This window comes from Oncorhynchus gorbuscha, linkage group LG07 (genome assembly GCF_021184085.1).
Source record: "Oncorhynchus gorbuscha isolate QuinsamMale2020 ecotype Even-year linkage group LG07, OgorEven_v1.0, whole genome shotgun sequence".
Taxonomy (NCBI): Eukaryota; Metazoa; Chordata; class Actinopteri; order Salmoniformes; family Salmonidae; genus Oncorhynchus; species Oncorhynchus gorbuscha.
This window is the reverse complement of record NC_060179.1, coordinates 82,056,443-82,071,588: the sequence shown is the minus strand read 5'-3', so window position 1 is coordinate 82,071,588 and position 15,146 is coordinate 82,056,443. Positions and strand designations below refer to the sequence as shown.

At 46.5% G+C, this 15,146-nt stretch overlaps 1 protein-coding gene across 3 annotated transcripts; it reads left to right on the top strand.

Moving 5' to 3' along the window:
- The first annotated feature begins 240 nt into the window (after nt 1-240).
- On the top strand, nt 241-15,122 carry LOC124040430 (ribosome-binding protein 1-like). 3 transcript variants are annotated; one of them, XM_046357627.1, is made up of 4 exons: nt 241-521; nt 13,595-13,723; nt 13,937-14,035; nt 14,779-15,122. In XM_046357627.1, exons 2-4 carry the CDS (start codon nt 13,622-13,624, stop codon nt 15,070-15,072), a joined length of 495 nt encoding a protein of 164 aa, XP_046213583.1. In that variant the 5' UTR covers nt 241-521; nt 13,595-13,621; the 3' UTR covers nt 15,073-15,122. The 3 variants fall into 3 exon arrangements, with proteins under 3 accessions (XP_046213583.1, XP_046213582.1, XP_046213584.1); XM_046357626.1 differs by having other exon boundaries at nt 244-481; XM_046357628.1 differs by lacking the exon at nt 241-521 and adding an exon at nt 1,082-1,436.
- The last annotated feature ends 24 nt before the right edge of the window (nt 15,123-15,146 follow it).

Sequence of the window (15,146 nt, the reverse complement as noted above, 5' to 3'; positions counted from 1 at the left end):
TGCGTCCACAAAGGGGCGGTGAATATAATCAGTGACGACGATTCCTACATTCTCGCCGGTAGGTCCACCCGCCACATCTGTTGTAGTTTTAAGAACGAGTTTTGTCTGCATAAACCATCCCAATTTAACTGGTATTTAAACTACAACTCCCAGAAGCACATTCCACAACAAAATACCGGTGACATTTTTTTGGTTACATGATTGAGTACATTCTAGCCAATTAGGAATCTTGTGGAATACCTATGTGGGACATGAGCCCAGCGCATAAAACTGGCCCGTTGTCCGGCGTCTCGCCAGCTCAAAGTGCCACGACTCAAATTGAAATAAATAGGAATCCCAGACTGAGAAAGAACATTTGCGGAAATAGCAGTATATTTATCGCCAGATTGAAGGAAATTCCACAACAAAAACACGAACTTCTTCAACCGCCTCCAAAAGTGGTGTAGTTACATCAGCAGATATATATATAAAGAAGAAGAAGGTAGGAATTCTGAAGACCTCTGAAAAGACAGAATTACTTGGTAATTTAGCTGACTAATGATGACTGTAAAGTTAGCTTTAAAAAAAAACCTAGTTAGTTAACTGACTTGTGATTTGTTATTAGACCACAGCAGACAGTTTAGCATTTTTTTTGTAACAATACTGTAGTAGCTAAACTAATTTAACTAGTTATGAGACTAACCAGCAAGCCAGCTAGCGTGTTGTAACAACCCTAGTTAACGTTAATTCTCAACTCCTGAGATGTGATGTAACGTTAACGTTAACTTAGTGTATTTTATTTTTTAATTAGCAAACTTTATTTGCGATTTCCACAATGATGACACTTATTCTTTTCCATTTCACACGCCATGTCAAAAGATTGAGAAATTAGGTCACAAGCGTTTCATGACGACAATATAAAATACTTGCTGAATGCATAATATTTGTAAAGTATTTCTCACGATATAATGCCGCGTCATGGTTTTCTTTAGAGCTGGGAGTCAGAGGGTTGGGGGGTAACCAGCCCCCCCCCTCAGTCGCTGCTCGGTCCAGGGAGGGACAGAAACGGAATGTCCAGACGGACCTGGGCGGAGCGTTGGCCTGTTGACATTATGCCAAGCACTTGTTAGTGAATATGGTTATTTGCATAGGCGATATTCAATGGACTGTAAGGGAATGGAAGCGTTTCCGATGGAGTATCCTTAATGGCAGAGAGAGTAGGAAGGATGGAAAGGAATGTGGAGTTATGTATTTGTTTTCCGTAACGACTGACGCTTTGTTCACAATGACAGTCATTGCATTTTGGTACACCAGAAGTACATTAATTTCCAATGAAATGCCGTGTGTACCTCACAGCATTGTGTTGCAGTGCGTTCTGTGTCGTGCGTACGTTGGATTTGTCGAATTTATGCGTTAAACCGTATTCGTATACGGCTTGACAGAAATAGCAGCAGAAGGTGAATGTTGAACTTTTGTTGCACACACATCCAGATGATGCTGCGTAATATTTTGCGTAATATTCTCTAATCGGTGTGATCAAAGCGTGAGGTTTGCATTTTTTTATGCATGCAGTGCTTGACCTGGACTGAAATGGGTTCCGGTACTGTTTATATTTAGGTGCAGGAGCTCCACAATACTTTTGAACACACAATATATTTTTATAAAAGGAACAGAAGCTCAAGCAGTAGAACATTTTTATGGCGCTGGTAATCCGCTCTGGTGAGCGCCTGCTCAAAGTCAAGCACTGTCTGCATGAAATACTTTTCTTCAGATATAGGTGGCACCAACAAGCTTTGTTGCCTTTCCTTTATACATGCCTGTTTTTGAAGGATGACGTGCAAGTTAGAGGCCCACACTGTTTGCTTTGTCTGTAACCTTGCTTCCTATCCAAATGGAGAGGCTCTTAACTTGACTCATTCTTCCCCTTGTGTAGTTTGTCAACTGGTTAATTCCACCAAGCCGTAACTTAAGCCTATAAAAACATTGAGCAGTAACGCTATGTTGAGCTTGGTTGATAAAGAACGTTCAAGCATACTACATCCATTTAATTTGCCAAGCTGGGTTTAGTTTATTCATCATTTTGCTGTCTGTAATAACTTGTCATTGACGTGTAGCCCTCCGCATGTAGGGAATCCCAGATACTGGGACATAACATTTAGACTCTGCTATTCAATCAGACGACTTCTCCATATTCCAAGTGGATCCAACGTCGGTTTCTGGTAAGAGTTAATGTTTCCAACATTTAACAATTCCTTGTGTACCGAAGATGAAAACATTGCAAGATCCTGTTCACCCGACCTGGCAATTTTTTAAAATGCTAAAATACCCACCCCAGTATATGCAGAGGGAATCCCACCCCACTATATGCAGAGGGAATTCACGCGTGTTATCACAGCTGTGTACATACCGCCATAAGCAAACACCAATTTAGACAGCAAGAATCCTCTCACCCGGAATCAGACTTTTTTTGTCACGGTTGACTTTAACCAAGCCCATCTAAAACAAATGTTCCCAAAATATCACCTATCTGTATCCTGCCCCACAAGAGGTAGGGCAGGATACAGCACGCTGGATTCTCTTGTGGGGCAGGATACACATTGGTGATATTTCGGGAAAATTTGTTTTAGATGGGCTTTGTTAAAGTCACCCGTGACAATGAAGACTGATTCATGATGAGAGGATTCTCACCCGGAATCAAACATCTGTGACCCATACAAAGCCTTCCCCCACTTCAGCCAATCAGATCACATCCCTCTGGTTATACTCCCCGCCTACGAGCAGCAATGGACATATCGGTACAAATATGAACCCTGATGACTTGGTGGCGTGTGACGCACACAAGGCAAGCAGGTACAAACTCCGCAAACCCATTAAGGATGCAAAAAGACCAGACTCAACTTGAATTGATGTTTGACAACTCAGACTTGTAGGAAAGACTACAGACTACAAAGGCACATCTAGCTGTGCAGTGCCCACCGACGCCTCCCTCCCAGATGAGCTGAACACATGCTATGCTCGCTTTGGGGGCAGACTATACCGAGCCATCCAGGAGGACTCTCGTTGTTCCGGATGACCAGGTGCTTTTGCTCTTCGAGGTTGACATTAGGAATACTCTTCAGTGAATACTCACAAAGCTGCCAGCCAAGATGGCATCCCTGACCGTGTCCTCAGTGTTTGCTGACCAACTGGCGGGCGTCTTATTGAACATCTTCAACCTGTCCCTGTCTTAAGCTGTAGCCCCTACCTGCTTTAAGGTGGGGATTGACAATCACCCCATCGCGTTCAGCTCCGTCATCATGAAGTGCATCAAAAGGTTGGTCATGGCCCACATCAAGGCCAGTATCCTAGGCACACTGGACCCAATTCAAGTTGCCTACCGCTCTAACAGATCCACTGAATATGCCATTTCAATTGCTATTCACACAAGGAACACCTATGTGAGAATGCTGTTCATTGACTACAGTTCAGCATTCAACACTATTGTTCCCTCCATGCTAGACACCAAGCTCAGAGCCCTAGGTCTGGACATCTGGACAACACCCTCTGACACTGGACTTCCTGACGGGCAGACCACAGACTGTGGCTTGACAATATCCCCCCCCCCCCCTCACAAGCCATCACGCCTGAACTGGACTGACCACCTGCTCTGATTCTCTGCACTTTAGCTCTCACCCACAGAGACATCCACACACACATACATTCATGCTACAACTGCTGCTCTCTTATTAAATTCGGAAAGTATTCAGACCCATTGACTTTTTCCACAATTTGTTGTGTTAGTCTTATTCTAAAATTGATGATGGGTAAAAAACGAATTTAATCAATCTACACAAAACCCCATAATGACAAAGCAAAAACAGGTTTTTAGACATTTTTGCAAATGTATAAAAAATAATAATTAAACAATGGATCACATTAAAAAAAAAAAAAAAACATTTATTTAACCAGGTAGGCTAGTTGAGAACACCTTTATTTAACCAGGTAGGCCAGTTGAGAACACCTTTATTTAACCAGGTAGGCTAGTTGAGAACACCTTTATTTAACCAGGTAGGCCAGTTGAGAACACCTTTATTTAACCAGGTAGGCCAGTTGAGAACACCTTTATTTAACCAGGTAGGCTAGTTGAGAACACCTTTATTTAACCAGGTAGGCCAGTTGAGAACACCTTTATTTAACCAGGTAGGCCAGTTGAGAACACCTTTATTTAACCAGGTAGGCTAGTTGAGAACACCTTTATTTAAACAGGTAGGCTAGTTGAGAACACCTTTATTTAACCAGGTAGGCCAGTTGAGAACACCTTTATTTAACCAGGTAGGCCAGTTGAGAACACCTTTATTTAACCAGGTAGGCTAGTTGAGAACACCTTTATTTAACCAGGTAGGCTAGTTGAGAACACCTTTATTTAACCAGGTAGGCCAGTTGAGAACACCTTTATTTAACCAGGTAGGCTAGTTGAGAACACCTTTATTTAACCAGGTAGGCCAGTTGAGAACACCTTTATTTAACCAGGTAGGCTAGTTGAGAACAACTTTATTTAACCAGGTAGGCTAGTTGAGAACACCTTTATTTAACCAGGTAGGCCAGTTGAGAACACCTTTATTTAACCAGGTAGGCCAGTTGAGAACACCTTTATTTAACCAGGTAGGCTAGTTGAGAACACCTTTATTTAACCAGGTAGGCCAGTTGAGAACACCTTTATTTAACCAGGTAGGCTAGTTGAGAACACCTTTATTTAACCAGGTAGGCCAGTTGAGAACACCTTTATTTAACCAGGTAGGCTAGTTGAGAACAACTTTATTTAACCAGGTAGGCTAGTTGAGAACACCTTTATTTAACCAGGTAGGCCAGTTGAGAACACCTTTATTTAACCAGGTAGGCCAGTTGAGAACACCTTTATTTAACCAGGTAGGCTAGTTGAGAACACCTTTATTTAACCAGGTAGGCTAGTTGAGAACACCTTTATTTAACCAGGTAGGCTAGTTGAGAACACCTTTATTTAACCAGGTAGGCCAGTTGAGAACACCTTTATTTAACCAGGTAGGCCAGTTGAGAACACCTTTATTTAACCAGGTAGGCCAGTTGAGAACACCTTTATTTAACCAGGTAGGCCAGTTGAGAACACCTTTATTTAACCAGGTAGGCTAGTTGAGAACACCTTTATTTAACCAGGTAGGCCAGTTGAGAACACCTTTATTTAACCAGGTAGGCCAGTTGAGAACACCTTTATTTAACCAGGTAGGCTAGTTGAGAACACCTTTATTTAACCAGGTAGGCTAGTTGAGAACACCTTTATTTAACCAGGTAGGCTAGTTGAGAACACCTTTATTTAACCAGGTAGGCCAGTTGAGAACACCTTTATTTAACCAGGTAGGCTAGTTGAGAACACCTTTATTTAACCAGGTAGGCTAGTTGAGAACACCTTTATTTAACCAGGTAGGCCAGTTGAGAACACCTTTATTTAACCAGGTAGGCTAGTTGAGAACACCTTTATTTAACCAGGTAGGCCAGTTGAGAACACCTTTATTTAACCAGGTAGGCTAGTTGAGAACAACTTTATTTAACCAGGTAGGCTAGTTGAGAACACCTTTATTTAACCAGGTAGGCCAGTTGAGAACACCTTTATTTAACCAGGTAGGCCAGTTGAGAACACCTTTATTTAACCAGGTAGGCTAGTTGAGAACACCTTTATTTAACCAGGTAGGCCAGTTGAGAACACCTTTATTTAACCAGGTAGGCTAGTTGAGAACACCTTTATTTAACCAGGTAGGCCAGTTGAGAACACCTTTATTTAACCAGGTAGGCTAGTTGAGAACAACTTTATTTAACCAGGTAGGCTAGTTGAGAACACCTTTATTTAACCAGGTAGGCCAGTTGAGAACACCTTTATTTAACCAGGTAGGCCAGTTGAGAACACCTTTATTTAACCAGGTTGGCTAGTTGAGAACACCTTTATTTAACCAGGTAGGCTAGTTGAGAACACCTTTATTTAACCAGGTAGGCTAGTTGAGAACACCTTTATTTAACCAGGTAGGCCAGTTGAGAACACCTTTATTTAACCAGGTAGGCCAGTTGAGAACACCTTTATTTAACCAGGTAGGCCAGTTGAGAACAAGTTCTCATTTACAACTGCGACCTGGCCAAGATAAAGCAAAACAGTGTGAACAGACAACACAGAGGTACACATGGAATAACCATAGTAATGTGTATATACAGTGAGTGCAAATTGTGTAAGATAAGGGAGGTAAGGCAATAAATAGGCCATAATGGTGAAATAATTACAATTTAGCAATTAAACACTGGAGTGATAGATGTGCAGAAGATGAATGTGCAAGTCAAGATACTGGGGTGCAGAGTAGGGGGGAAAGTATCGGTATGGGGGATGAGGTAGTTGGATGCGCTATTTACAGATGGGCTATGTACAGGTGCAGTGATCTGTGAGCTGCTCTGACAGCTCCAGTCATTGGCAGCAGAGAATTGGAAAGAAATGAGGACAAAGGAGGAATTGGCTTTGGGGGTGACCAGTGAAATATACCTGCTGGAGCGCGTGCTGCTATGGTGACCAGACACCTAGGTATTTGTAGTTGTCCACATATTCTAAGTCCGAACCACCCGGAGTAGTGGTGCAGGAGGGGCGGGTAAGTGCGGGCAGCGATCGGTTGAAAAGCATGCATTTAGTTTTACTTGCGTTTACTAGCAGATGGAGGCCACGGAAGGAGAGTTCTATGGCATTGAAGCTCGTCTCGAGGTTAGTTAACACAGTGTCCAAAGAAGGGCCAGAAGTATACAGAATGGTGTCGTCTGCATAGAGGTGGATCAGAGAATCACCAGCAGCAAGAGCGACATCATTGATGTATACAGAGAATGTCATGTTTTGTCATTTATTATCTTGTCTTGTCCCTGTGCTTCCCATTCTATTCGTTTCCCTCTGCTGGTCTTATTAGGTTCTTTCCCTCTTTCTATCCCTCTCTCTCCCCCTCCCTCTCTCACTCTCTCGCTCTCTCTTCTCTCTATCGTTCCGTTCCTGTTCCCAGCTGTTCCTATTCCCCTAATCAATCATTTAGTCTTCCCACACCTGTTCCCGATCCTTTCCCCTGATTAGAGTCCCTATTTCTTCCTTTGTGTTCCGTTCCTGTCCTGTCGGTTCCTTGTCTAGAATTCACCGTGCTGTGTTTGTGTATCGCCCTGTCGTGTCGTGTTTTCCTCAGATGCTGCGTGGTGAGCAGGTGTCTGAGTCTGTCTGGTTCAAGTGCCTTCCCGAGGCAACCTGCTGTTCACCTGCTGTTCAAGATCGAGTCTCCAGTTTGTCCTCGTCATTTCGAGTGAAAGTTGTGTTTTTTGTTTGTATTTACTTTACTGGATTAAAGACTCTGTTTTCGCCAAGTCGCTTTTGGGTCCTCTTTCACCTGCATGACAGAAGGAACCGACCAAGGAATGGACCCAGCGACTTCAGACGCTCGTTACACTGCCGTCGAGATCCAAGGAGCCATGCTCGGCAGACACGAGCAGGAATTGTCTGCTGCTCGCCATGCCGTGGAGAACCTGGCCGCTCAGGTTTCCGACCTCTCTGGACAGTTCCAGAGTCTACGTCTCGTGCCACCTGTTACTTCCTGGCCTGCCGAGCCTCCAGAACCTAGGGTTAATAACCCACCTTGCTACTCCGGGCAGCCCACTGAGTGCCGCTCCTTTCTCACGCAGTGTGAGATTGTGTTCTCTCTCCAACCCAACACATACTCTAGAGAGAGAGCTCGGGTTGCTTACGTCATTTCACTCCTTACTGGCCGGGCTCGAGAATGGGGCACAGCTATCTGGGAGGCAAGGGCTGATTGCTCTAACAAGTTCCAGAACTTTAAAGAGGAGATGATTCGGGTTTTTGACTGTTCAGTTTTTGGTAGGGAGGCTTCTAGGGCCCTGGCTTCCTTATGCCAAGGTGAACGGTCCATAACGGATTATTCTATTGAGTTTCGCACTCTTGCTGCCTCTAGTGAGTGGAACGAGCCGGCGCTGCTCGCTCGTTTTCTGGAGGGACTCCACGCAGTGGTTAAGGATGAGATTCTCTCCCGGGAGGTTCCTTCAGATGTGGACTCTTTGATTGCTCTCGCCATCCGCATAGAACGACGGGTAGATCTTCGTCACCGGGCTCGTGGAAGAGAGCTCGCATCACGGTGTTTTCCTGCTCCGCATCGCAACCATCTCCCTCCTCTGGCTCAGAGTCTGAGCCCATGCAGCTGGGAGGGATTCGCATCTCGACTAAGGAGAGGGAACGGAGGATCACCAACCGCCTGTGCCTCTATTGCGGAGTTGCTGGACATTTTGTTAATTCATGTCCAGTAAAAGCCAGAGCTCATCTGTAAGCGGAGGGCTACAGGTGAGCGCAACTACTCAAGTCTCTCCATCAAGATCCTGTACTACTTTGTCGGTCCATCTACGCTGGACCGGTTCGGGTGCTACATGTAGTGCCTTGATAGACTCTGGGGCTGAGGGTTGTTTCATGGACGAAGCATGGGTTCGGAAACATGACATTCCTTTCAGAGAGTTAGAGAAGCCTACGCCCATGTTCGCCTTAGATGGTAGTCATCTTCCCAGTATCAGATTTGAGACACTACCTTTAACCCTCACAGTATCTGGTAACCACAGTGAGACTATTTCTTTTTTGATTTTTCGTTCACCGTTTACACCTGTTGTTTTGGGTCATCCCTGGCTAGTATGTCATAATCCTTCTATTAATTGGTCTAGTAATTCTATCCTATCCTGGAACGTTTCTTGTCATGTGAAGTGTTTAATGTCTGCCATCCCTCCCGTTTCTTCTGTCCCTACTTCTCAGGAGGAACCTGGCGATTTGACAGGAGTGCCGGAGGAATATCATGATCTGCGCACGGTCTTCAGTCGGTCCCGAGCCAACTCCCTTCCTCCTCACCGGTCGTATGATTGTAGTATTGATCTCCTTCCGGGGACCACTCCTCCTCGGGGTAGACTATACTCTCTGTCGGCTCCCGAACGTAAGGCTCTCGAGGATTATTTGTCTGTGTCTCTTGACGCCGGTACCATAGTGCCTTCTTCCTCTCCGGCCGGGGCGGGGTTCTTTTTGTTAAGAAGAAGGACGGTACTCTGCGCCCTGCGTGGATTATCGAGGGCTGAATGACATAACGGTTAAGAATCGTTATCCGCTTCCCCTTATGTCATCAGCCTTCGAGATTCTGCAGGGAGCCAGGTGCTTTACTAAGTTGGACCTTCGTAACGCTTACCATCTCGTGCGCATCAGAGAGGGGGACGAGTGGAAAACGGCGTTTAACACTCCGTTAGGGCATTTTGAGTACCGGGTTCTGCCGTTTGGTCTCGCCAATGCGCCAGCTGTTTTTCAGGCATTAGTTAATGATGTTCTGAGAGACATGCTGAACATCTTTGTTTTTGTCTATCTTGACGATATCCTGATTTTTTTCTCCGTCACTCGAGATTCATGTTCAGCACGTTCGACGTGTTCTACAGCGCCTTTTAGAGAATTGTCTCTACGTAAAGTCTGAGAAGTGCTCTTTTCATGTCTCCTCCGTTACTTTTCTCGGTTCCGTTATTTCCGCTGAAGGCATTCAGATGGATTCCGCTAAGGTCCAAGCTGTCAGTGATTGGCCCGTTCCAAGGTCACGTGTCGAGTTGCAGCGCTTTTTAGGTTTCGCTAATTTCTATCGGCGTTTCATTCGTAATTTCGGTCAAGTTGCTGCCCCTCTCACAGCTCTTACTTCTGTCAAGACGTGTTTTAAGTGGTCCGGTTCCGCCCAGGGAGCTTTTGATCTTCTAAAAGAACGTTTTACGTCCGCTCCTATCCTCGTTACTCCTGACGTCACTAGACAATTCATTGTCGAGGTTGACGCTTCAGAGGTAGGCGTGGGAGCCATTCTATCCCAGCGCTTCCAGTCTGACGATAAGGTTCATCCTTGCGCTTATTTTTCTCATCGCCTGTCGCCATCTGAGCGCAACTATGATGTGGGTAACCGTGAACTGCTCGCCATCCGCTTAGCCCTAGGCGAATGGCGACAGTGGTTGGAGGGCGACCGTTCCTTTTGTCGTTTGGACAGACCATAAGAACCTTGAGTACATCCGTTCTGCCAAACGACTTAATGCCCGTCAAGCTCGTTGGGCGTTGTTTTTCGCTCGTTTCGAGTTTGTGATTTCTTACCGTCCGGGTAGCAAGAACACCAAGCCTGATGCCTTATCCCGTCTGTTTAGTTCTTCTGTGGCTTCTACTGATCCCGAGGGGATTCTTCCTTATGGGCGTGTTGTCGGGTTAACAGTCTGGGGAATTGAAAGACAGGTTAAGCAAGCACTCACGCACACTGCGTCGCCGCGCTTGTCCTAGTAACCTCCTTTTCGTTCCTGTTTCCACTCGTCTGGCTGTTCTTCAGTGGGCTCACTCTGCCAAGTTAGCTGGTCATCCCGGTGTTCGAGGCACTCTTGCGTCTATTCGCCAGCGCTTTTGGTGGCCGACTCAGGAGCGTGACACGCGCCGTTTCGTGGCTGCTTGTTCGGACTGCGCGCAGACTAAGTCGGGTAACTCTCCTCCTGCCGGTCGTCTCAGACCGCTCCCATTCCTTCTCGACCATGGTCTCACATCGCCCTAGACTTCATTACCGGTCTGCCTTTGTCTGCGGGGAAGACTGTGATTCTTACGGTTGTCGATAGGTTCTCTAAGGCGGCACATTTCATTCCCCTCGCTAAACTTCCTTCCGCTAAGGAGACGGCACAAATCATTATCGAGAATGTATTCAGAATTCATGGCCTCCCGTTAGACGCCGTTTCAGACAGAGGCCCGCAATTCACGTCACAGTTTTGGAGGGAGTTCTGTCGTTTGATTGGTGCGTCCGTCAGTCTCTCTTCCGGGTTTCATCCCCAGTCTAACGGTCAAGCAGAGAGGGCCAATCAGACGATTGGTCGCATACTACGCAGCCTTTCTTTCAGAAACCCTGCGTCTTGGGCAGAACAGCTCCCCTGGGCAGAATACGCTCACAATTCGCTTCCTTCGTCTGCTACCGGGTTATCTCCGTTTCAGAGTAGTCTGGGTTACCAGCCTCCTCTGTTCTCATCCCAGCTTGCCGAGTCCAGCGTTCCCTCCGCTCAAGCGTTTGTCCAACGTTGTGAGCGCACCTGGAGGAGGGTGAGGTCTGCACTTTGCCGTTACAGGGCACAGACTGTGAGAGCCGCCAATAAACGCAGGATTAAGAGTCCAAGGTATTGTTGCGGCCAGAGAGTGTGGCTTTCCACTCGCAACCTTCCTCTTACGACAGCTTCTCGTAAGTTGACTCCGCGGTTCATTGGTCCGTTCCGTGTCTCCCAGGTCGTCAATCCTGTCGCTGTGCGACTGCTTCTTCCGCGACATCTTCGTCGCGTCCATCCTGTCTTCCATGTCTCCTGTGTTAAGCCCTTTCTTCGCACCCCGTTCGTCTTCCCTCCCCCCTCCCGTCCTTGTCGAGAGCGCACCTATTTACAAGGTACATAAGATCATGGACATGCGTTCTCGGGGACGGGGTCACCAATACTTAGTGGATTGGCAGGGTTACGGTCCTGAGGAGAGGAGTTGGGTTCCGTCTCGGGACGTGCTGGACCGTTCACTCATTGATGATTTCCTCCGTTGCCGCCAGGATTCCTCCTCGAGTGCGCCAGGAGGCGCTCGGTGAGTGGGGGTACTGTCATGTTTTGTCATTTATTATCTTGTCTTGTCCCTGTGCTTCCCATTCTATTCGTTTCCCTCTGCTGGTCTTATTAGGTTCTTTCCCTCTTTCTATCCCTCTCTCTCCCCCTCCCTCTCTCACTCTCTCGCTCTCTCTTCTCTCTATCGTTCCGTTCCTGCTCCCAGCTGTTCATATTCCCCTAATCAATCATTTAGTCTTCCCACACCTGTTCCCGATCCTTTCCCCTGATTAGAGTCCCTATTTCTTCCTTTGTGTTCCGTTCCTGTCCTGTCGGTTCCTTGTCTAGAATTCACCGTGCTGTGTTTGTGTATCGCCCTGTCGTGTCGTGTTTTCCTCAGATGCTGCGTGGTGAGCAGGTGTCTGAGTCTGTCTGGTTCAAGTGCCTTCCCGAGGCAACCTGCTGTTCACCTGCTGTTCAAGATCGAGTCTCCAGTTTGTCCTCGTCATTTCGAGTGAAAGTTGTGTTTTTTGTTTGTATTTACTTTACTGGATTAAAGACTCTGTTTTCGCCAAGTCGCTTTTGGGTCCTCTTTCACCTGCATGACAGAGAAGAGAGTCGGCCTGACAATTGAACCCTGTGGCACCCCCAGAGACTGTCAGAGGTCCGGACAACAGGCCCCCCGATTTGACACACTGAACTCTATCGGAAAAGTAGTTGGTGAACCAGGCAAGGCAGTCGTTTGAGAAACCAAGGCTGTTGAGTCTGCCGATAAGAATGGTGATTGACAGAGTCGAAAGCCTTGGCCAGGTCGGTGAATACAGCTGCACAGTACTGTCTCTTATCGATGGCGGTTAAGATATAATTTAGGACCTTGAGTGTGGCTGAGGTGCAACACCTCACCAGGTGTGAGGTGTTGCACCTCACCAGGTGAGTGTGGCTGATGGTGCTCGTGCTTATGTATTTGGGGTTGTACCTGTACCAGATTGTCTAGCCTGGCTGATTTGTTGGTATTCAGACCCTTTACTCAGTACTTTGTTTAAGCACCTTTGGCAGTGATTACAGCCCTGAGTCTTGCGTATTACTCTACAAGCTTGGCACACCTGTATTTGGGGAGTTTATAACATTCTTCTCTACAGATCTTCTCAAGCTTTGTCAGGTTTGATGGGGAACGTCGCTGCACAGCTATTTTCAGGTCTTTCCAGAGATGTTCGCTCGAGGTTCGTCCGTGCTCTGGCTGGGCCACTCAAGGACATTCAGAGACTCGTCCCGAAGCCACTCCTGCATTGTCTTGGCTGTGTGCTTAGGGTCGTTGTCCTGTTGGAAGGTGAACCTTCACCCCAGTCTGAGATCCTGAGCGCTCTGGAGCAGGTTTTCATCAAGGATCTCTCTGTACTTTGCTCTGTTCATCTTTCCCTCCATCCTGACTAGTCTCCCAGTCCCTGCCACTGAAAAACACAGCGTGATGCTCCACCTGAGCTCAATATAGAGTCTCGTAACAAAGGGTCTGAATACTTAATTACATAAGGTATTTCTGTTTTATATTTTTTAATAGATTTGCAAACATTTCTTTTTAGTCTTTGGTATAACTCAACCAGAGATCGAACCCCCCAACCTTCCAATCTCAGGGTGGACGCACCAACCAACCTTCCAATCTCAGGGTGGACGCACCAACCAACCTTCCAATCTCAGGGTGGACGCACCAACCAACCTTCCAATCTCAGGGTGGACGCACCAACCAACCTTCCAATCTCAGGGTGGACGCACCAACCAACCTTCCAATCTCAGGGTGGACGCACCAACCAACCTTCCAATCTCAGGGTGGACGCACCAACCAACCTTCCAATCTCAGGGTGGACGCACCAACCAACCTTCCAATCTCAGGGTGGACGCACAAACCACAACCTTCCAATCTCAGGGTGGACCACACCAACCACAAGGCCACTGGTTAAATAAAGGTTAAATACAATGATGTTTTTCTCCTCCATCCATCCAACAGGACAGCTAACCTGTCATAGTGGTCATCATGGATCTATATGACCCTCAGACACTTGGCATCATGGTATTTGGAGGCTTCATGGTCATCTCAGCCCTCGGTATCGTTCTGGTCTCCACCTTCTCCATGAAGGTAGCCTAACTGTTGTTGTTAATAATGCATGTCATTTTAGCCTACGCTTTATCCAAAGTGACTTATTCATGCATGCATCATTTATTTTTATGGGTGGTCCCAGCGGGATTGGAACCCACAACATTGCAAGCACCATTCTCTACCAACTGAGCCACGTTGTTGGGGTGATAATGTCTAAATGTGAACTGTTATGTTGTCTCCTTCTCCGTGAAGGAGACCTCCTATGAGGAGGCCTTGGCCAAGCAGCGCAGAGAGCAGGGTAAGATGGCGCCGCTGGGACAGCTGACCAAGAAGGACAAGAAGAAGGAGAAGGTAAGATGACATCAAATGAACCTCTACCTAAATGTTACTCTAGGTCTGTGTGTGTTGCCCCAGTATCTGTGTGTTAGAGACGTCGACGAGGAGTAATGACATGCTTGCTCTAACACCCAGGAAGTGCCAAATTCAAACTCCCACTAGACGGCTCTGCAAGTGTTAATGTCAAAATATGTTGGTTATTTTACTCCCAAAATATTGCAGAGCGTCTATTTTTATTTACTGCTTTTACTTCCGGTCCATATTTCCAAAAAAGGTCAAAATAAATAATGTAGAAGCAAGTTCGGCAGCTCCAATGTAAATGACTCATTACTGTTGATCACCGTTCTGAAGTCCAACCGCTCAATTGTGTCAATAGCACCTCCTTGTGGCTGCTAGGGTTCATGCTACACCACTGCTTATAAAACTAAAAGTTAATGATGTGTCAAATTAATGATCTTCAGCTCAGGACTCCAGCTGTGTATTTGTTTTGCTAACATTGCCTAGCTTGGGTGGCTAGAAGTCAATATCAATCTTCTTGGTTACAGCATTCAACCCCCTGGTGTGTGAAGATCTACTTTTAAATTAATTTTTTAAAGAAGTAGCGCCTCTTGTGTGCACTTTGGGTAATACCTTGTACCCCAGTATGCTACAGAAACTGTATGACGGTTTGAACATCTGTGTTTGAGTACACATACTGTAGCACATTGTGATTTGTATAAAACATGTTCTAAATGAAATCTATTCTTATTATCATTAAGGCGTCTGAGAAGAAGAACCGGGGTAAGAAGGAACCCAATGGGAAGCTTCCAGAATTAGACCTAGAGGATATCACAGTGGCCGAGCCTGAACTAGCTCCAGAACCAGTTTCTGCCCCCAAACCTGCCCCTAAGCCTACCCCTACCCCTGCTCCTGAACCAACCCCTGCTCCCAAACCTGCCCCTGAACCTACCTCTACCCCTGCTCCTGAACCAACCCCTGCTCCAGCTCCCCCCTGCTGTAGAGGCCTCCCCTGCTCCAAAGAAGAAGAAGAAAGAGAAGAAGATGATGGCTAAGGTTGAGCCAGCACTGGCTGCTCCTGCCCCAGCCCCCATGGCCCCCTCCAAGCCCGCCCCTGCTGCCCCAGCCC

Coding starts and splice junctions, on each gene's coding strand:
- LOC124040430 (XM_046357627.1), top strand. CDS start 13,622: ATGGATCTATATGACCCTCAGACACTTGGCATCATGGTATTTGGAGGC. Junction 13,724..13,936: donor TCTCCACCTTCTCCATGAAG/GTAGCCTAACTG, acceptor TTCTCCGTGAAG/GAGACCTCCTATGAGGAGGC. Junction 14,036..14,778: donor AGGACAAGAAGAAGGAGAAG/GTAAGATGACAT, acceptor ATTATCATTAAG/GCGTCTGAGAAGAAGAACCG.